At 44.2% G+C, this 19,555-nt stretch overlaps 1 protein-coding gene across 3 annotated transcripts in view; it reads left to right on the top strand.

Moving 5' to 3' along the window:
* The window catches only part of LOC135012671 (signal transducer and activator of transcription 2-like), a 381,651-nt gene that overhangs the window by 176,795 nt on the left and 185,301 nt on the right, over window positions 1-19,555 (top strand). For 2 of the 3 annotated variants that reach the window (XM_063952570.1, XM_063952574.1), the window contains one exon: window positions 12,235-12,294. The exons of the other annotated variant lie outside the window; for it this stretch is intronic. In XM_063952570.1, coding sequence (XP_063808640.1) covers window positions 12,235-12,294 — 60 coding nt within the window. The remainder of the gene's footprint in view (window positions 1-12,234; window positions 12,295-19,555) is intronic. 3 annotated transcript variants of the gene reach the window in all.

Genomic DNA, 19,555 nt, shown 5'->3' on the forward strand with positions numbered 1-19,555 from the left:
CGGGGATATGCCTCTGGTCACTACGGTGACTCTCCTGAAGCACATTCTGGACACTGCACGCATCCTGTGTGACTCGCTCAAGGAAATGGGCAATATTAATGCTAGGACGTCTCCCATGGCAGTGTTGGTGCGCAGGGCCTTGTGGTTGCGTCAGTGGATAGCGGATGCAGAATCCAAGCGCAGTGTCGAATCCCTCCCCTTTTCTGGGAAATGGGTCTTTGGGGTTGAGTTGGATAAGTGGATTTCCAAAGTCACTGCAGGGAAATCTACGTTTCTTCCCTCAGGCCACGCTGGCTAGGCGTTCCTACCTGGGGCCGTCTGTTCAGTCCTTTCAGTCTGACAGATTTCGGTCTAGGGCCAGGGGTGCCTCCAATGCGACTAGAGGCACCAGAGGTAAGACAAAAAGACCTGCAAATACCGGTTCTCAGGAACAGCACCAGTTCTGCTTCCACTAAGTCCTCAGCATGACTGTGCCCACCCACCCCAAGGGGATCTCGAGGTGGGAGCTCGACTGCGTCACTTCAGCCGCGTCTGGGAGGATTCCTGCCAAGATACCTGGGTCAGGGACCTCATTTCTGAGGGCTACAAGCTGGAGTTCAATGGTGCTCCTCCCCAACGCTTTTTCAAATCAAGCTTACCAGCTTTGGAGGATACACAGGTTACGTTGCAACAGGCCATCCAAAAGTTGGTCCCGTCCCACGTCATTGTTCCAGTACAAATACCACAACAAGGCAGGGGTTATTACTCCAACCTGTTTGTGGTACAGAGGCTAGACTGTTCGGTAAGACCCATTTTGAATCTGAAGCCTTTGAGCCCTTACCTAAAGGTTTTCAAGTTCAAAATGGAATCCTTGAGAGCAGTGATTGCAGGCCTGGAAGAACAGGAATTCATGGTTTCCTTGGATATCTAGGACGCCTACCTTCATATTCCTATTTGGCCACCTCATTAGGCTTATCTGAGGTTTGCTCCGCTGGACGACCACTACCAGTTCCAGGCACTGCCCTTCGGCCTGTCCACAGCTCTGAGGGTATTCACAAAGGTAATGGTGGAGATGATGTTCCAGCTCCGGGTCCAGGGGGTCAGTGTTGTCCCTTACCTGGACAATCTTCTGATAAAAGCAAGATTCAGGGAGCTTTTATTGCTCCATATCGACCGCACTATCCAACTTCTGTCACATCCTGGGGATGTTACGGGATACGGTGGTCCAGAAGGTGTTCCCCGCAGGACAAAGTGAGAACACATCAGGAGATGGTCTGCATGGTTCTCCGACCTGCTCGAGTATCCATCCATCTTTACATAAGATTGTTGGGGAAGATGGTCACATCATACGAGGCGATCCAATGTGGGAGGTTCCATGTCAGAACATTTCAGTTGGATCTCCTGAGCAAGTGGTCCGGATCACATTTACAGATGCACCGAATGATACGGCTGTCACCTCAGGCCAGGATATCCTCCTGTGGTGGCTACAGTCCTCCAATCTCCTGGAAGGCTGGAGTTTCGGGATTCAGGATTGGATCCTCCTCACAACGGATGCGAGTCTGAGAGGATGGGGAGCTGTCACCCAAGGGGCGCAGTTCCAGGGCATGTGGTCAGCCCACGAAGCCCTCCTTCCGATCAACATTCTGGAACTTCAGGTGATCTACAATGCTCTGCTACAGGCCTCTCCTCTGCTCAAGGATCACGCGATCCAAGTACAGTCGGACAACGCCACAGCAGTGGCGTGCATCAATCGGCAAGAAGGGACAAAAAGCAGAACCTGCATGCGAGAGGTGTCAAAGATACTCCTCTGGGCGGATAGAAATGCAAGAGCAATCTCAGCTATCTTCATTCCAGGAGTGGACTACTGGGAAGCGGACTTCCTGAGTCGTCATGATCTCCACCCGGGGGAGTGGGGGCTCCACCGTCAGGTGTTTCAGTAGATCATCGACCAGTGGGACTGCCCTCAAAGAGACATGATGGCTTCTCGACTCAACAAGAAGCTTCACTGGTATTGCTCACGAACCAAGCAGTGGATGCACTGACGTCGCCTTTGCCTTACCATCTGGTCTACCTGTTTCCTCTGATTCCGTTGCTCCCAAGGGTGCTCAAGCGAATCAGAAATCAAGGAGTCCAGGCAATTCTGAGTGCTCCGGATTGGCCTCTGGACATGTCTGTCAAAGACCCTTGGCCTCTACCACTAAGAAGAGATCTTCTTCAACCAGGACCGTTCGTCTACCCGGACTTACGGCGACTTCATTTGACTGCATGGAGGTTGAGTGAAACATCCTAGCTCACAAGGGCCTTTCCAAAAAGGTTATTGCTACCATGGTTCAGGCCAGGAAACCTGTGACGTCAAAACACTATGATCATATCTGGAGAAGATATGTCTCCTGGTGCGAGGAACACGCATATCCACCTGCAGAGTTCCACTTGGGACATTTCTTACGTTTCCTGCAGGCTGTTGTGTTTAAGGGTTTACGTCTGGGTTCCATTAAGGTCCGGCTTTCAGCTCTTTCCATTTTCTTCCAGAAGAAATTGGCACTGTTGCCAGAAGTTCAGACCTTCTTGCAAGGGGTACTCCACATACAACCTCGTTTTGTGCCGCCTACGGCACCCTGGGATTTGAATGTGGTTTTGGAATTTCTACAGTCATCCTGGTTTGAACCTCTGATGACGGTAGAAGATAAGTACCTCACGTGGAAGACGGTGCTGTTACTGGCCCTGGCTTCTGCTAGACATGTCTCAGAATTGGGGGCCTTATCGTGTAAAAGTCCCTACTTGGTCTTTTACGAGGACAGAGCGGAGCTCAGGACTAGACAGCAGTTCCTACCGAAGGTTGTCTCTGCATTTCACCTGAATCAACCTATTGTGGTTCCGTCAAGTTCTGATGCTTCTGCTCCTCCGGAGGCATTGGATGCTGTGCAAGCCTTGAAGATCTATGTCAAGCGGACAGCTCAGATCAGAAAGACGGATTCCTTGTTCGTACTCTATGATGCACAGAAGAAGGGTTGTCCTGCTTCAAAGCAGTCCATTGCTCGTTGGCTTAGGCTTACTATCCAACAGGCCTATGTGTCGGTTGCCTTACCTGTTTCTAAGTCTCTGAAGGCCTATTCTACAAGATCGGTGGGCTCTTCTGGGCGGCTGCCCGTGGAATCTCTGCCTTGCAACTATGCCGAGCTGCTACCTGGTAAGGGAAGAACACTTTTGTGAAGTTTTACAAGTTTGATACCCTGGCCAAAGAGGATACCCAGTTTGGGCAGGCGGTGCTGCAGAAGTCTCCGCACATTCCCGCCCGTTCTGGAAGCTTTGGGACGTCCCCATCATACTAAGTCTCCCCAATATCCCTTATGGATGCTAGAGAAAACAGGATTTTAATTACCCAACAGTAAATCCTTTTCTTGTACTCCATATGGGGTATTGGGTGCCCGCCTCAGTGCGTTGACTTTTCTGCAGGTTCTCTTTTATGTGGTTACCTGTTCAGCTGTTGTTGTTACCAGCCGTTGTTGGTTGTTGTATGTTAGTGGTGTGCTGGTATATAAATCTCACCACTCATTGTTATTATGTTCCTTCTGTCATGCAAGTCCTTTCTCCTTCGGGCACTATTTTACCTATAGCTGCCTGTGGGAGGGGGCATAGAGGGGAGGAGCCAGCACACCCAGTTGAAGAAATTTAAAGTGCATCGGCTCCTTTGGACCCCATCTATACCCCATCGTATTAAGTCTCCCCAATATCCCTTATGGACTACGAGAAAAGGATTTACCGGTAGGTAATTAAAATCCTTTTTTTTTTTTTTTTTCCTTCAGCATTTTGATGATTTAACGGAGGAAGATATTAGTGGAAAGCGCAATCTGCCATTTTGACTGGGTCCCTGTAGAGGGGTATATTTCCGGAAGCCTAGCAAAATAATACCTTTTGTCTGGCATCGTACTCGTATTTCCGAATATGTTATGGGAAATGGAAACTTTTCCACTTTCAATTAGGCCCGGGATTACTATAGATTGAGCATCGCTCTCAAGCACCTGATAAAGGTGTGGGCATCAGTTGGGCATAAATGTCAGCAGTTGCTAGTACAGTTTAACAGCACAGTCCTCATGTAGGAGAGCAGCATCACTACTACAGCGCTTAACTAATGGATAACCCAGCTCTATGCTTATTGCTGCACCTACTTCTCCAATGCCCGGTATGACACGAACACTGCTTTTTCCCTGATATCGCCTGCACTGCTTCCAAACTAAAAGGATGCAGAATGTTTATATATTATTATATTAATAGGAATATGAAATAGACATTTGAATTGCAATTATTATTGATCTGTACTAGAAAAGTCTTCACACCAATGAAATCAATTCATTTAATAAACGTAGCGCTTCCACAAAGTAAAATGTGCTTTCCACTTATGGGCTTTACATAGCTAAAGAGAGGTGGTTAGCCCCTTCATCTCTCTGCGGTTGTCTCACTGCAGCAGCTGTGTTTGCATAACATGGCCAGCTTCATGTTAAACTATAATTTGGTGTCCTTATCATTTGTGTATGGTTGGGATAATACATCTCAAGTGTCAGACAGACAGAGTTTCAGCGTAGCCTGCAGACTTGTGCGCTGCAGCTGCAGTATTACCTTTTCTGCTCATGTACGTACACTATAGCTAAGCCTACAAATACTGCATATAGTATGCATAGTGAACACTATTTGTCTTACTCCAAAATTGGTCATTTTTTTTTAAAGTTATCTGCTTATGTTCCCAAGAAGTAAAGCTGTTAATTTAAAATTGTAAAGAGACTGTTAATAATAATAAAACTGCTTTTGCCGGCGATTTCCTTTTGTATATCTCCCAGCCAGAGCTTATTTTACACACGATATTGCTTAAATTGGCATATATCGGAAACGTTTCTGGATTCATTATCAGCACTGATAAATCACGAGCATTAATATTAGGTCCGATTACTCAGCCCTCCTGGAGTCTTGGGATTACTTGGTCTTCTAAGTCTCTAAGTTACCTGGGAATATATCTATCTGAAAACATCCATGATTTATATAGGTTGAATATAATCAGAATTATTCGAGAGGCTCTGGGGGAGCTATCCAACTGGAATCATTTATTATTATCATACAGGTTGAGTATCCCATATCCAAATATTCCGAAATACGGAATATTCTGAAATACGGATTTTTTTGAGTGAGACTGAGATAGTGAAACCTTTGTGTTCTGGTGGCTCAGTGTACACAAACTTTGTTTAATACACAAAGTTATTAAAAATATTGTATTAATGACCTTCAGGCTGTGTGTATAAGGTGTATATGAAACATAAATGAATCGTGTGTATGTATACAAACTTTATTTAATGCACAAAGATATTGAAAATATTGGCTAAAAATACCTTCAGGCTGTGTGTACAAGGTGTATATGAAACATAAATGCATTCTGTGCTTAGACTTGGGTCCCATCGCCATGATACCTCATTATGGTATGCAATTATTCCAAAATACGGAAAAATACGATATCCAAAATACTTCTGGTCCCAAGCTTTTTGGATAAGGGATACTCAACCTGTATTTAGGCAAACTTCCTTTAATTAAAATGTTAACATTCCCTAAGCTCTTATATCTTCTCCAGACTTTACCTATCCTATTGTCCACACAGGACTCATAAAGCTCATCAGTACCACCTTTCGTGAATTCATATGGCAAAATAAAAAACCCAGACTTTGTTTCGTAAAATTACAACAGACTCTGGCAAATGGGGGTATCAATTTGACAAATATAAAACTTTATCGCCATGCTAGTATTCTGTGCTGGGGGGGTAATTCCAAGTTGATCGCAGCAGGATTTTTGATAGCAATTGGGCAAAACCATGTGCACTGCAGGGGGGGCAGATATAACATTTGCAGAGACAGTTAGATTTGGGTGGGTTATTTTATTTCTGTGCAGGGTAAATACTGGCTGCTTTATTATTACACTGCAATTTAGATTGCAGATTGAACACACCCCATCCAAATCTAACTCTCTCTGCACATGTTATATCTGCCTCCCCCTGCACTGCACATGGTTTTGCCCAATTGCTAACAAGAATCCTGCTGCGATCAACTTGGAATTACCCCCTATATGCGTAATTCAGTGGCAGAACTTGTGAGTTGTGGGCCCAGGTGCAAAATATAATTTGGGCCCTCATCCTCCAACCCAAATTCATAATATGCAGGCAGAGGGTGACAATGTAAGGCAAGTGGAGGCAGAGGTTAACATAGAGAGACAGAAGGTGACAATGAAAGGCAAGGGGAGGTAGAGGGTAACACTAGAAGGCATATGGAGGCAGAGGGTGACAGGAAGAGACAGAGTGATGACAGGACTCTGCGCGGTGCAGAGAACAGGGTCATGTACCTTGGTGGGGGCAGGAACACAGTGGCCTCTGCTCTGTCTTTGACAGAGGTCCTCGCACATGGGCATCCCAAGTTTGGCACTCAGTCAGGTAGACACTGACAGTGTCCGTTACATCAGTATGTGGCTGTGATCATCAGCGCTGATTGGTGGAAGGACTCCTCTATCAGTCTGGCACACACATGGTCAGCCCTGCAGCCCTAAGGTAAGGGGCAGGTCTCTCAGGCAGTGGGGTCCACCCTGCTCTCTGCTCTGGGCCAATCATCTGACATTGCTCAAAATGGTCTGTAGGGTGAGGGGGGCAGGGAATAACTCTTTGCTGGTCTGGGCATCAGTGGGGCCATTAGTCATCAGGGGCTCCGGTTGCAATGCACCTGCTGCACCAATGGCAGTTCCACCTCATGCATGATGGGATCCATCACCCTGATTTTAACACTGATTCTCATATTGACCAGTTGTTTCTTCCTCAACAACATTTACTTTCTCTTTTACATATGCATAAGCAGTAACTTTCAGCTGATATCACAAATAATCCCCTCTTAATGTCAGCGTGGTGGTGATGGTGGTGGGGGGGTTCGGCATTTTACAAGGCATAGCATGGGGTTTGAATAATCATCACTCTTTATTTTTCCCATTTACTGCATGTGTCCCTAAGGGTATTTCTTTTATCATGACGCTGGTTGATGTCACCTCTCAACAACCTCTGAGGATAATAGTCCATTGTGGAAGAGTATGATATATATCACAGACGCAGGCTCGCAGGGGGCAATTTCCCATCACTATTACTTTTTACACACATCGTTTAATCATCTCAAATCACCTAGAGGCCTGTCCTCTTGGTTACAGATGTTTCCCAATATCATGATAGAACAACTTTAAACCCTCTCCTCCAATATGTATCGTGAAATGTTTTAGAATCTTCCACAATGGTTACTTCTCCCCACATTGCAGATTACGCATTGGTCTCTCTGACACAGGTGCATGTCCAAAATGTAATAGCTTAGAGGCCACTTTTTTCCATTGCTTGCGGGATTGTCCTCTCGTTTCTCATTTTTGGAGAAACGAGTATAATGGGAGTATCTCCAATTATTGGCTGAGTGGTTGATTCCTGGTATTTCCTCTCCATATATAAGATTATTGTATGACAGCAAGAAATCATTATTGATAGTGTCTGCAGGTGTGAGAAAATTTATTTTACATATGTGTATTCACAGGGACCCCCCCAATATGGCATTATTTCATGCAAAGTAATGTATGTCTACTGCTTTGACTGACTGGAAGCTACATTACATAAGGAAGCTAGTATAGAAAATTATTTTTATTTATGGCAAGGGTTTATTGACTCTTTGGGCGGAATTCAAATGTTTTCTGACGGCAGCCAGTAGATGGCACCCAAACAAAGCTATTCAAATGTAGCTCAGTTCGGGTGCCATGGTTGTCGATGTCTGCATTTCGGCAAGCACCCCCGACCTCTATAGGTGCGATCAGCATGATAAAGTGACACAATTGAATATCACTGCCACGCAGGCATGATAATTGAATTCTGCCCATTGTCTTCTGATATCAAGAAACATTTGCATAATTGTTTTCACTCTCTACCCAATACCCAATAGTACGAGACTCAACTATATATATATATATATATATATATATATATATATATATATATTTTTTTTTTTTATATATATATATATATATATATATATATATATATATATATCTCTTGCTCAACCATGCCTGATCTTTATTTTTCTCTGTTATATTTTGGCTTTTGAACTGCAATGTATTATTCCACAACTGGAATTGTTAACTCTGGAGTTTGTCTCTGTTTTAATTCTGTGGAGTAAATTGACTAAGGTGGGAGGTTTTTAGAACTGGCGATGTTGCCCATGGCAACCAATTCTGGGCACCTATAACCTTGAGCTCACCTAGTAGTTAAAAGGCCCGCAAGACTTTTGTTGGATTATGGGGAGCACAAGGGGATAAATGCTTCAATTTTATCGTGTAAGGTAAACATTTCATGCAGTGTCATAAAGTTTATCAAACTTTGTAGGCATAACTAAACGCTCCAAAGTTCTAATCACTGTCTTATAATAAACCCTTTCCTTATTAATGGCCATAACAGCCCTCATAAAGTGAGCCATCCCTTCTTGTTCCAGCTGGAGCCTACATTTGCCCGCATTGAAGGTCCTCTACACCTCCAACACTTCACCTTCTTCTGCTGGCCATGGGAACAGTTATTCCATCAATTTGTGTTTCTTGTCTGTAAAATTACATTGTATCTTGTGTATATGAATCTAAAGGTGTGTACACACCAGAACAATATAGGAACGATGTGCCCGATCCGGACACAACGTTCACGATATTGGGGGTAATTCTGAGTTGATCGCAGCAGGAACTTTGTTAGCAGTTGGGCAAAACCATGTGCACTGCAGGGGGGGCAGATATAACATGTGCAGAGAGAGTTAGATTATCCAGTGTGCACAATGTCGCTGACTATGCGTGCTCCTGCCGAATGCAGCCTGGCACCCGCCCCTCCCCCCCGGCGTCGCTCCCGACAACGGCAAGTCTGTATGTACTTGCTGTTGTCAGGTCGCATTGCAAACGATATTGAGGGTAATTCAGACCTGATCGTCAGGCTGCGTTTTCGTACAGCGGGCGATCAGGTCTAAACTGCACATGCACGTCGCGCGGGTACAAAGCGGATCGCCGCTCAGTGATGGGTTTGTGCGAAGTAACTATTTGAGCGGGCGTTCGCAAGGAGATTCAGAGGAAGAAGGCGTTTCTGTGTATCAACTGACCATTTTCAGGGAGTGTCTGGAAAAACGCATACGTGTCCATGCGTTTGCAGGGAGGGTGTCTGACGTCAATTGCGGTCCCGGACAGGCTGAAGTGTTCGCAGCGGCTGAGTAAATCCTGCGCTGTGCAGAGACTGCACAAAATCTGTTTGTACAGCTCTGCTACACATGCGATCGCACACTTGTACAGCTAAAATACACTCCCCTGTGGGCGGCGTCTATCTGATCGCAGCAGTGCAAAAATCGCTTGCTGGCGAACAGGTCTTGATTACCCCCATTGTGTCATTGCGATATCGTTCTCGATGCGTACATAGCCTTATATATAATACTTGCTTATGATGTTATAGATCAGGGGTGGCCAACCAGTCAGTGACAAAGAGCCAAAAAATCTTGTTAGGTACATCAAAGAGCCGACATCGAGCCGATGGCGCGCATGCAAAAATGGAATGTGGCCTTGTGCCTGCTAAACTACACCCCTGGTATAAAATACATTGAAAAGGCCAGAACGACATAAAATTAATTTTTTAAAGCCAGATCCATTGAAAAAGCCACTTTCACAAAATATAATTGAAAAAGCCAGATTCACATAATAAACTTCAGCTCCCCCGTGTCACTCCAGCCAGCTCTCCCATGTGTCACTACTGCCAAGACCCTGCTGTGTCACTCCAGCCAGCTCCCCCATGTGTCACTCCAACCAACACCCTCCTGTCACTCCAGCCAGCTCCCCGTGTCACTCATGCTAGCTCTCCCATGTGTTACTCCAGCCAACACCCTCCTGTCACTCCAGTTATCTCTTCCATGTGTCACTCTTGCTACCACCCTCCTATGTCACTCCAGCCAGCTCCCCCGTGTCACTCCAGCCAGCTCTCCCATGTGTCACTACTGCTAAGGCCCTGCTGTGTCACTCCAGCCAGCTCCCCCATGTGTCTCTCCAGCCAACACCCTCCTGTCACTCCAGCCAGCTCCCCCGTGTCACTCATGCTAGTTCTCCCATGTGTTACTCCAGCCAACACCCTCCTGTCACTCCAGTCAGCTCTTCCATGTGTCACTCCTGCTACCACCCTCCTATGTCGCTCCAGCCAGCTCCCCTGTGTCACTCCAGCCAGCTCTCCCCATGTGTCACTACTGCTAAGACCCTGCTGTGTCACTCCAGCCAGGTCTCCCATGTGTCACTACTGCCAAGACCCAGCTGTGTCACTCCAGCCAGCTCCCGAATGTGTCACTCCTGCTACCACCCTCCTATATCACTCCAGCCAGCTCTCCCATGTGTCACTCCAGCCAGCTCCCCTATGTCACTCATGCTAGCTCTCCCATGTGTTACTCCAGCCAACACCCTCCTGTCACTCCAGTCAACTCTTCAATGTGTCACTCCTGCTACCACCCTCCTATGTCACTCCAGCCAGCTTCCCCGTGTCACTCCAGCCAGCTCACCCATGTGTCACTACTGCCAAGACCCTGCTGTGTCACTCCAGCCAGCTCCCCCATGTGTCACTCCAGCCAACACCCTCCTGTCACTCCAGCCAGCTCCCCCGTGTCACTCATGCTAGCTCTCCCATGTGTTACTCCAGCCAACACCCTACTGTCACTCCAGTCAGCTCTTCCATGTGTCACTCCTGCTACCACCCTCTTATGTCACTCCAGCCAGCTCCCCTGTGTCACTCCAGCCAGCTCTCCCATGTGTCACTACTGCTAAGACCCTGCTGTGTCACTCCAGCCAGGTCTCCCATGTGTCACTACTGCCAAGACCCAGCTATGTCACTCCAGCCAGCTCCCGAATGTGTCACTCCTGCTACCACCCTCCTATATCACTCCAGCCAGCTCTCCCATGTGTCACTCCAGCCAGCTCCCCCGTGTCACTCATGCTAGCTCTCCCATGTGTCACTACTTCCAGCACCCTCCTGTCACTCCAGCCAGCTCCCGAATGTGTCACTCCTGCTACCACCCTCCTATATCACTCCAGCCAGCTCTCTCATGTGTCACTCCAGCCAGCTCCCCCGTGTCACTCATGCTAGCTCTCCCATGTGTCACTACTTCCAGCACCCTCCTGTCACTCCAGCCAGCTCCCGAATGTGTCACTCCTGCTACCACCCTCCTATATCACTCCAGCCAGCTCCCCCATGTGTCACTCCTGCTACTACACTCATATGTCACTCCAGCCAGTGCTCCCATGTGTCACTCCTGCTACCACCCTCCTATATCACTCCAGCCAGCTCTCTCATGTGTCACTCCAGCCAGCTCCCCCGTGTCACTCATGCTAGCTCTCCCATGTGTCACTACTTCCAGCACCCTCCTGTCACTCCAGCCAGCTCCCGAATGTGTCACTCCTGCTACCACCCTCCTATATCACTCCAGCCAGCTCTCTCATGTGTCACTCCAGCCAGCTCCCCCGTGTCACTCATGCTAGCTCTCCCATGTGTCACTACTTCCAGCACCCTCCTGTCACTCCAGCCAGCTCCCGAATGTGTCACTCCTGCTACCACCCTCCTATATCACTCCAGCCAGCTCCCCCATGTGTCACTCCTGCTACTACACTCATATGTCACTCCAGCCAGTGCTCCCATGTGTCACTCCTGCTACCACCCTCCTATGTCACTCCAGCCATATCTCCCATTTGTCACTACTTCCAGCACCCTCCCACATCACTCCTGCCAGGACCTTCCTGTGTCTTTCCAGCCAGCTCTGCCATGTGTCACTCTAGCACACCCTCATGTATCACAACAGCCCCCCCATCAACTCGTGCCATTGCAGCAGTCCCTAATGTGTCCTCTGTTTGCTTGTGGGTGTCTCACCTCTAGTATCTGACTCCTTCAGTTTTCAGTCCCTGTAGTGCTGCTGCGTGTCTGGCTGGAGTGCAGCGGTTTCTGTATCTGTTGTGGTCACATGATTTAGAGTGTTGGGAGCCACATTTGAATAAAGAAAGAGCCACATGCGGCTCAAGAGCCACAGGTTGGCCACCGCTGTTATAGATGGTTAATTGCTCTCTAAGAAGGTTAGGGTGAAAACATGGCAATTCAAAGGAATAAATTATATAGTTAATCAAACTGTTAGGCTGTTTTTCTTAATGTTAATTCCTTTTCCATCCCATTAGACTCCTTGTGAAGCTGCCAAACCTCTGCCACAACAGGAATGTCTCTTATGTATTAGACAAGTAAGTTATAAATTCCCATTCCAATCATGTCTACATTTTCAGGGGGAAATGTATCAAACCTTCTAAAGCAACCTGCTACACTCTAATGCCCTCATTGACGGCTCACTAACCTTCAAAAGGGCCACACAATACTCTTAATCTTATTAACGAAGTTAAATTAATACATTTCATCAGTAAAAGTGAAATCTATCTGTAATAACATATAAGTAGGCCTTATACTTACAAGAATTACAAGCAAACAACAGACAAATGTGATGAGGAAACAGGAAGGAGTTGGAGACTGCAAGTGAATGCTCTGAGGGTCACGTGATGCCCATCACTGGGGGTAATTCCAAGTTGATCGCAGCAGGAATTTTGTTAGCAGTTGGGCAAAACCATGTGCACTGCAGGGGAGGCAGATATAACATGTGCAGAGAGAGTTAGATTTGGGTGGGTTATTTTGTTTCTGTGCAGGGTAAATACTGGCTGCTTTGTTTTTACACTGCAAATTAGATTGCAGATTGAACACACCCCACCCAAATCTAACTCTCTCTGCACATGTTATATCTGCCCCCCCCCCCCCCTGCAGTGCACATAGTTTTGCCCAACTGCTAAAAAAATTTCCTGCTGCGATCAACTTGGAATTACCCCCACTGTTCTAAAGAGTGGAGAAGATTCCCATAGCAACCAGCCTGTGTCCAGCTAGCACTTTTCAAGTAGTTTCTAATAACTGAGGTTGAAGCTGATTGGTAGCTATGGACAACGTCTCCACTTGCTTGCATAATTAAATAACATGGCTGATTGAGTGTTTAGCTTTCCAACACCACTCCTCACACACCTCCAGGGGCTCATGTTTTGGGCTTTTCAAATAAGTCAACTGTGTATCATTAAAGAAATCCTGAAAAATGAGCTGTGAGAGAGGACGGAAGTTAAGAAACACAAGGGGATATTCAATTGTTTCAATTGAACAACAGACACCCAACCGACTTTTCAAACATTTGAATTCCCCCCATAGATTTACTTGAAGAACTGATTTATACCGCTTTCACATTGCAATGCCAGATCGCACCCAGGAATTGGAAATGGGTCCTTCCCGTGTGCGAACCGGCATTGGACCCTTTCAGACTGGCTTCGGTCGGGTTGCCATCGGGGGCTGAGGCAGAGCTAGCATGGGGGTCGGGTGCGGAGGCGGCGCTGGGAGATGAGATCATTTCCACGCCGCCTATGCTGTGAACGGGTCCCGGGTCGCATCGACCCGGGAACCCATTCACACTGTACCTGACCCGTGAATAACGCTTCTTTATTCCCGGGTTGAATTACCAGATCAGGCGACCCGTTAATTTGTCATTGACGCCTTTCACACAGCACAGCGACCCGTGTCGACCAGGCAATATACCAGGTTGATACCGGGTTATATGTGCCATGTGAAAGGGGTGTTATTTGGAGTCGGTCTGAGATTTAATTTTATTTAAACTGTGAACAGTATAAGACCAAGTAGTCTATTTATGAAGCATTGGTTTAGGAATAGTTTAATATCGGGCCTATTTAAGAATAGCTTAAAGAAGGAGGTATCTCCTGCAATAACCAAACTAATGCTGAAGACTGCAATTCCCATATTTGTCAATGGCACTGCAGTCTTGCCTAATTTATCTGAAGATGGTGGTAGCCATTGTCGCCTATGGAAAGAGCATCGCTGGGGAGGGATCTTCTGATCCCTACCTTAGCAGGATCCATGCTTCTCCCCTTCCTCTTCTCCTTCTCCCCTCTTGATTGTCCATGGCATTTAATGCAGATGAGAAATATAATGCAAACTGAGTAGACATGCTAGTAGTAGTAATAAAATCAGCGAGAAGTCACATGGTCAGTAGTTTTTTTTTAGGATTTTAAAACTCATCTAAATTGACAAAACAATTGTACCTATTGCCATCAGACAGAGTAGTGCCATCATCCCATACTAGTGAGGCATGGGGTGAGCATTGGACAGCCTGGACGGAGCCCGTCGGGGACAGCAAGCAGCATAATATGTGATGGGCAGTCTTGGGAACGCTGTTTGCCAGTCACATGATGTCAGTGTCATGATATGTCGACACTCAAAATAATTGGTTTTGGGAATATTTCGGTATTAGAATTAAAATATGAGAGACTCAACCTGTAATCTTCAGATTGTAGATAATTTATATAAAGTAAAGTGTGGAGAAAAGTGGCGGATCATGGGTGACAGGAAATGACAAACTTAACAATAAGATGAAAAAGAATAATTAAACCAATACACTACTTGATTTCTGTTTAGAAAAAATAGAAAGGGTCGCACAGACACCTATTGTTTTTATAAATGTTCTCGTAAATAAACTGCCTATGTCTTTTCCCGTTTAGTGGGGGTAATTCCAAGTTGATCGCAGCAGGAAATTTTTTAGCAGTTGGGCAAAACCATGTGCACTGCAGGTGTGGCAGATATAACATTTGCAGAGAGAGTTAGATTTTGGTGGGTTATTTTATTTCTGTGCAGGGTAAATACTGGCTGCTTTATTTTTACACTGCAAATTAGATTGCAGATTGAACACACCACACCCAAATCTAACTCTCTCTGCACATGTTATATCTGCCTCCCCTGCAGTGCACATGGTTTTGCCCAATTGCTAACAGAATTCCTGCTGCGATCAACTTGGAATTACCCCCAGTGTTACATATTATATATATATATTTGGTGTGTGTGTGTATATATATATATATATATATATATATATATGTGTTTGGTGTATGTATATATAGATATATATATATATATGAGAAATGGGGGGATGAGGGATATAAAAATGAGACATAAAAAATGGGACAAAAATACAATCACAGCTGAACTAAAACACTTAAAAGAAGGATATATAAAACTACAATAAGATCAAGTAAAAAGATTTTTCCTTATCTGAGCATGAGGTAAGTACAGGTCTTCCAACGCGTTTCGTCACTTAGACTTCACAGGGCTAGGGTAACCTGTTTCTAAAGTGCTGTTAATAATAGCTAATTCCTAAACAGGAAGTGATGTCACAATTGATCCCTAATTGTTACTACTATATATAGTCAGCTAGTCCCATTCCACCCTAGCCCTGTGATGAAGTCTAAGTGACGAAACGCGTTGGAAGACCTGTACTAACCTGATGCCCAGATAAGGAAAAATCTTTTTACTTGATCTTATTGTAGTTTTATATATCCTTCTTTTAAGTGGTTTAGTTCAGCTGTGATTGTATTTTTGTCCCATTCTTTATGTCTTATTTTTATGTCTCATTTTTATGGTAATAAATTGTTTTATTATATTTATTATTGGCAATTTTACCTCATTGATTGACACCGGTGGTCGCTATATATCCGTCATCCCCCCATTTCTACAGGGAATTACCACCCCTGTTTTTATTGAGGGACCCAGCTGACGCCCCACTAGCAGCACAGGGGAGTGTCCTATTATTTTGCCATTTTTACACAACATATCTGATCTATACCACATGTGGCGCAGTAATAATATTTTTCTTAATATATATATATATGTATATATATATAGGCAGGCGACGGCGCGGCACTCAGGGCTTGGAAGAAAAATCAAGACAAGCGACAACCACGTCTGCAACAACGTTTCAATCTTATTTAGAGTTTCATCAGGTTACCTAATCTAATCTAAATAAGATTGAAACGTTGCCTGCATCTTTCTTTTTGCGAGGGCACCGGGTCGGGTCAAGGTAACACTACATTCCTAGTGCCGGACACATTGTTGATATATATATATATATATATATATATATATATATATATATATCAATTTGGGAGGTGCTCCAGGAATAAAGTTGTGTATCATGAACCCAGGAGAAAGGAAGTATTCACTATAGCGGGCACACACGGACAATTATGCTCAAATACTTATAGTCAAATATATTTTTGGATAGATGACCACGAATTATAAAATATAGCTTTTATTAATTACATGTTAAAAAGGTTTGCGAAATATAGTGTACGTGAAAAAAGGGGTGTGTGAACTAATTAAAGGTGAATTAAAATGCTAACCCACTGTTGCAGTGATTGTACTCTATTTCAAGTATCAACAGTATTGTAATGAAATTATTGCTACACAGCTCCAGCAATTTTGAATGTCTGAGACTTGAATTAGGTGGATATTCTTATGTATTTAGGTCTCCTATGAATTACCAAGAATAAATATATTTTCATGGTGCTGGCAGTGTGCGCATCACTGCACAAGTGTGCACCTTCATATTTTAATTGAATGAAATCTGAATATTCTAAATCATATCAATGCCTCCTGATAAACTCATCCCAGACACTTGGGATTAATCTTTTACTGGCTATTGTAGCATTGCAATAATGACAGTGCTGTAATTTCTAGTTCAGCTGCTATATGCTGCAGTATGGCTCTGTTCCTTAATGTGCAATCTCCAAAACGGAGCAATATATCACAATTGGAAACTATTAGTATAGTCCGTTTGTATCAGGGTTCAAGGCCGCTTATAGTAATTAACACAGTGTGGGTGACCTGACGTTGCTATAGGTATCTGTAAGATAAAGCACCTGTATATAAATGATGCTGCTCCAGAATGTCAATTGCTATAATAATATGTGATAGATCTCCATCCAAATATGTGAATACTTCTTATTGTTCTTTTGATATCATTGGCTGTCTACAGGCAATTATCATCATATATGTTGAATACCAGCCAGTAAAGTAAATATAACAAGATTCGTCTATTCACATTTGTGTTTGCACATATTAATAAGGGTGATTAATCTTTTACTGGCTATAATACTATTGCAATAATGACGGTACTAATAGTTCAACTGCTATAGGCTGCAGTGTGGCTCTGTTCCTTAATATACACTCTCCAAACAGGAGCAATATATCACAGTTAAAAACAGTTATTATAGTCAATTTGTGTCAGGGTTCAAGGCCGCTTATTGTAGTTATCACAGTATGATTGATCTGACGTCGCTATTGGTATCTATAAGATATAGCACCTGTATCTAAGTCAGAGATTTTCAACCTTTTACAACTCGCGGCACACTGAACAAGATTTAAATATTGCCATGGCACACTCAAATATAATGGTGATGCATGGTGCAGTTACATGTCCTAGGATGTCATGTCGCAGCTTCTCTATAGGTAATGCCTGAGCCACATCAGAGAAAGCCAAAAGGGCCCAACACTGCCCGGGCCCAAAATTAGAACTGGCTCTGCAACCTCTAAACCCATCAGTATTAATCGTTCCAGGGCATCAGTAGCGGCAAAACACTGATGGACCTGGCTCTGCTTCTATGGCGGCACACCTGAAGACTGCTCAGGGCACACTAGTGTGCCACGGCACACTGGTTGAAAAACACTGATCTAAGTGATGCTGCTCCAAAATGTCTATTGCTATAATAGTATATGATGGATCCCCATCTAAATATGTGAATACTTCCTACTGTTATTATAATATAATTCACTATTTACACGCAATTGTCAGGATAATGATTACATTCCAGCCAGTAGAGTGAATGTAATTAAATCTGTCTAATCACATTAGTATTCACATATATTGATAAGGGTGAGACATAGACCTTTTTTAAGTTGACTGATGTAATGGTGAGGTTGATTTTACTTCACAGATCCCAGATCTAATCATTAAAGCAAGCATCCATATGTAATGTAAGTAAGGCGCATCTCAGTGTTCCTATAGCAGTCGCGGCTCCCGTCCAGGAACTACCCTGCTTGGCTGTATACTGTTATGATGCCGTCTTCGGCTTGTATGTATTAGATAGTGGTCAATAGCAGCGCGTCTCAGCGCTAACACGCTAGCCGAGGCTCCCGTAACCCAGGACACCCACTCGTAGTTAGATAGTACTGATAGGCGCTGTCTCCGGCCTTATATTTCGGCTATAGTTATCAGGGTGTTCAACGCTCATAAGGTAGTCACAGCAATACACACATTTAAATAAACATTTCAACAGTGGTTAGCTCATAAAACAACAAACACGTTTGCACGTGTATGCCTAACGATCATTTCGCAACATGGCTTATACCCCTTTTCCACCTACTGAGCACGGGTCGCAGCCGGGAGCCTGAGACGGGTACTACCCGGTTGCGGCCCGTGCTCAGCCCCCTTTCCCACTGCGCTCACCAACCCGGCATATTGCCGGGTTGGTGACGCTGCTAGTGACACAGCAGGGGCGGCGCTGGGCGGTCACATGATCTCCCAGCGCCGCCCTTCCATACAGTGTAAACGGGAGCCGTGTAGGATTCACGGGTCACTTGATCAGGGTTTTTGCGGGGGGACCCTTTTCCACTAGCAAAAAATATGGGTAAATGCGCGCCCCCGAAGCTAAGTAGCCAGTCTCAGCCTTCAATTGGTCACTCATTTTGATTGACACATGGATCCACCATTCAACATTTTCTAATGGGATTGACATATCAATATAAAATGAACAGCCAAAGTTTTAATGTGAGTTATTTTAATTCCTCATTCTTTATGCTAATACTACTATTATTTATTTAGTTTTATTATCTAATCATTATACCATAAGAACGATATTATAATGGACACAAGAGACCTCACATATGTTGAATATAAATACAAATGTGAACTGGATATAGTAGCACTAATTTATTGTGTCACTCTTAATTTATTTTGATTCTTGTTGAATATATCTAAATTGGTGTATTTAGTGTATATAATTATTGTGATTATTAAGTGTTTTAAATAAACATTTCAACTGTGGTTAGCTCATAAAATAACAAACACGTTTGCACGTGTATGCCTAACGATCATTTCGCAACATGGCTTAGTCGTAGGCAACCCGAATTCCGGGTTGAGGGAAGCTAAGTAGCCAGTCTCAGCCTTCAATTGGTCACTCATTTAGATTGACACATGGATCCACCATTCAGCATTTTCTAATGGGATTGATATATCAATATAAAATTATCAGACAAAGTTGTAATGTGAGTTAATAATACTTATTATTTTCACTAAATTTATGAGTTTATTCTGGGTAATGTAGATTGCTTCACTTAATGAAATTAACAATGGTTTGTTGTTGAAATGTATTAGATCTTACAGAGTTGCAACTATTCATTTCTAGTTTTATTATCTAAATCATTATACCATAAGAACGATATTATAATGGGCACAAGAGACCTCACATATGTTGAATATAAATACAAATGTGAATTGGCTATAGTAGCACTAATTTATTGTGTCACTCTTAATTTATTTTGATTCTTGTTAAATATTTCTAAATTGGTGTATGTAGG

Source organism: Pseudophryne corroboree, chromosome 2, assembly GCF_028390025.1.
Source record: "Pseudophryne corroboree isolate aPseCor3 chromosome 2, aPseCor3.hap2, whole genome shotgun sequence".
NCBI lineage: Eukaryota > Metazoa > Chordata > Amphibia > Anura > Myobatrachidae > Pseudophryne > Pseudophryne corroboree.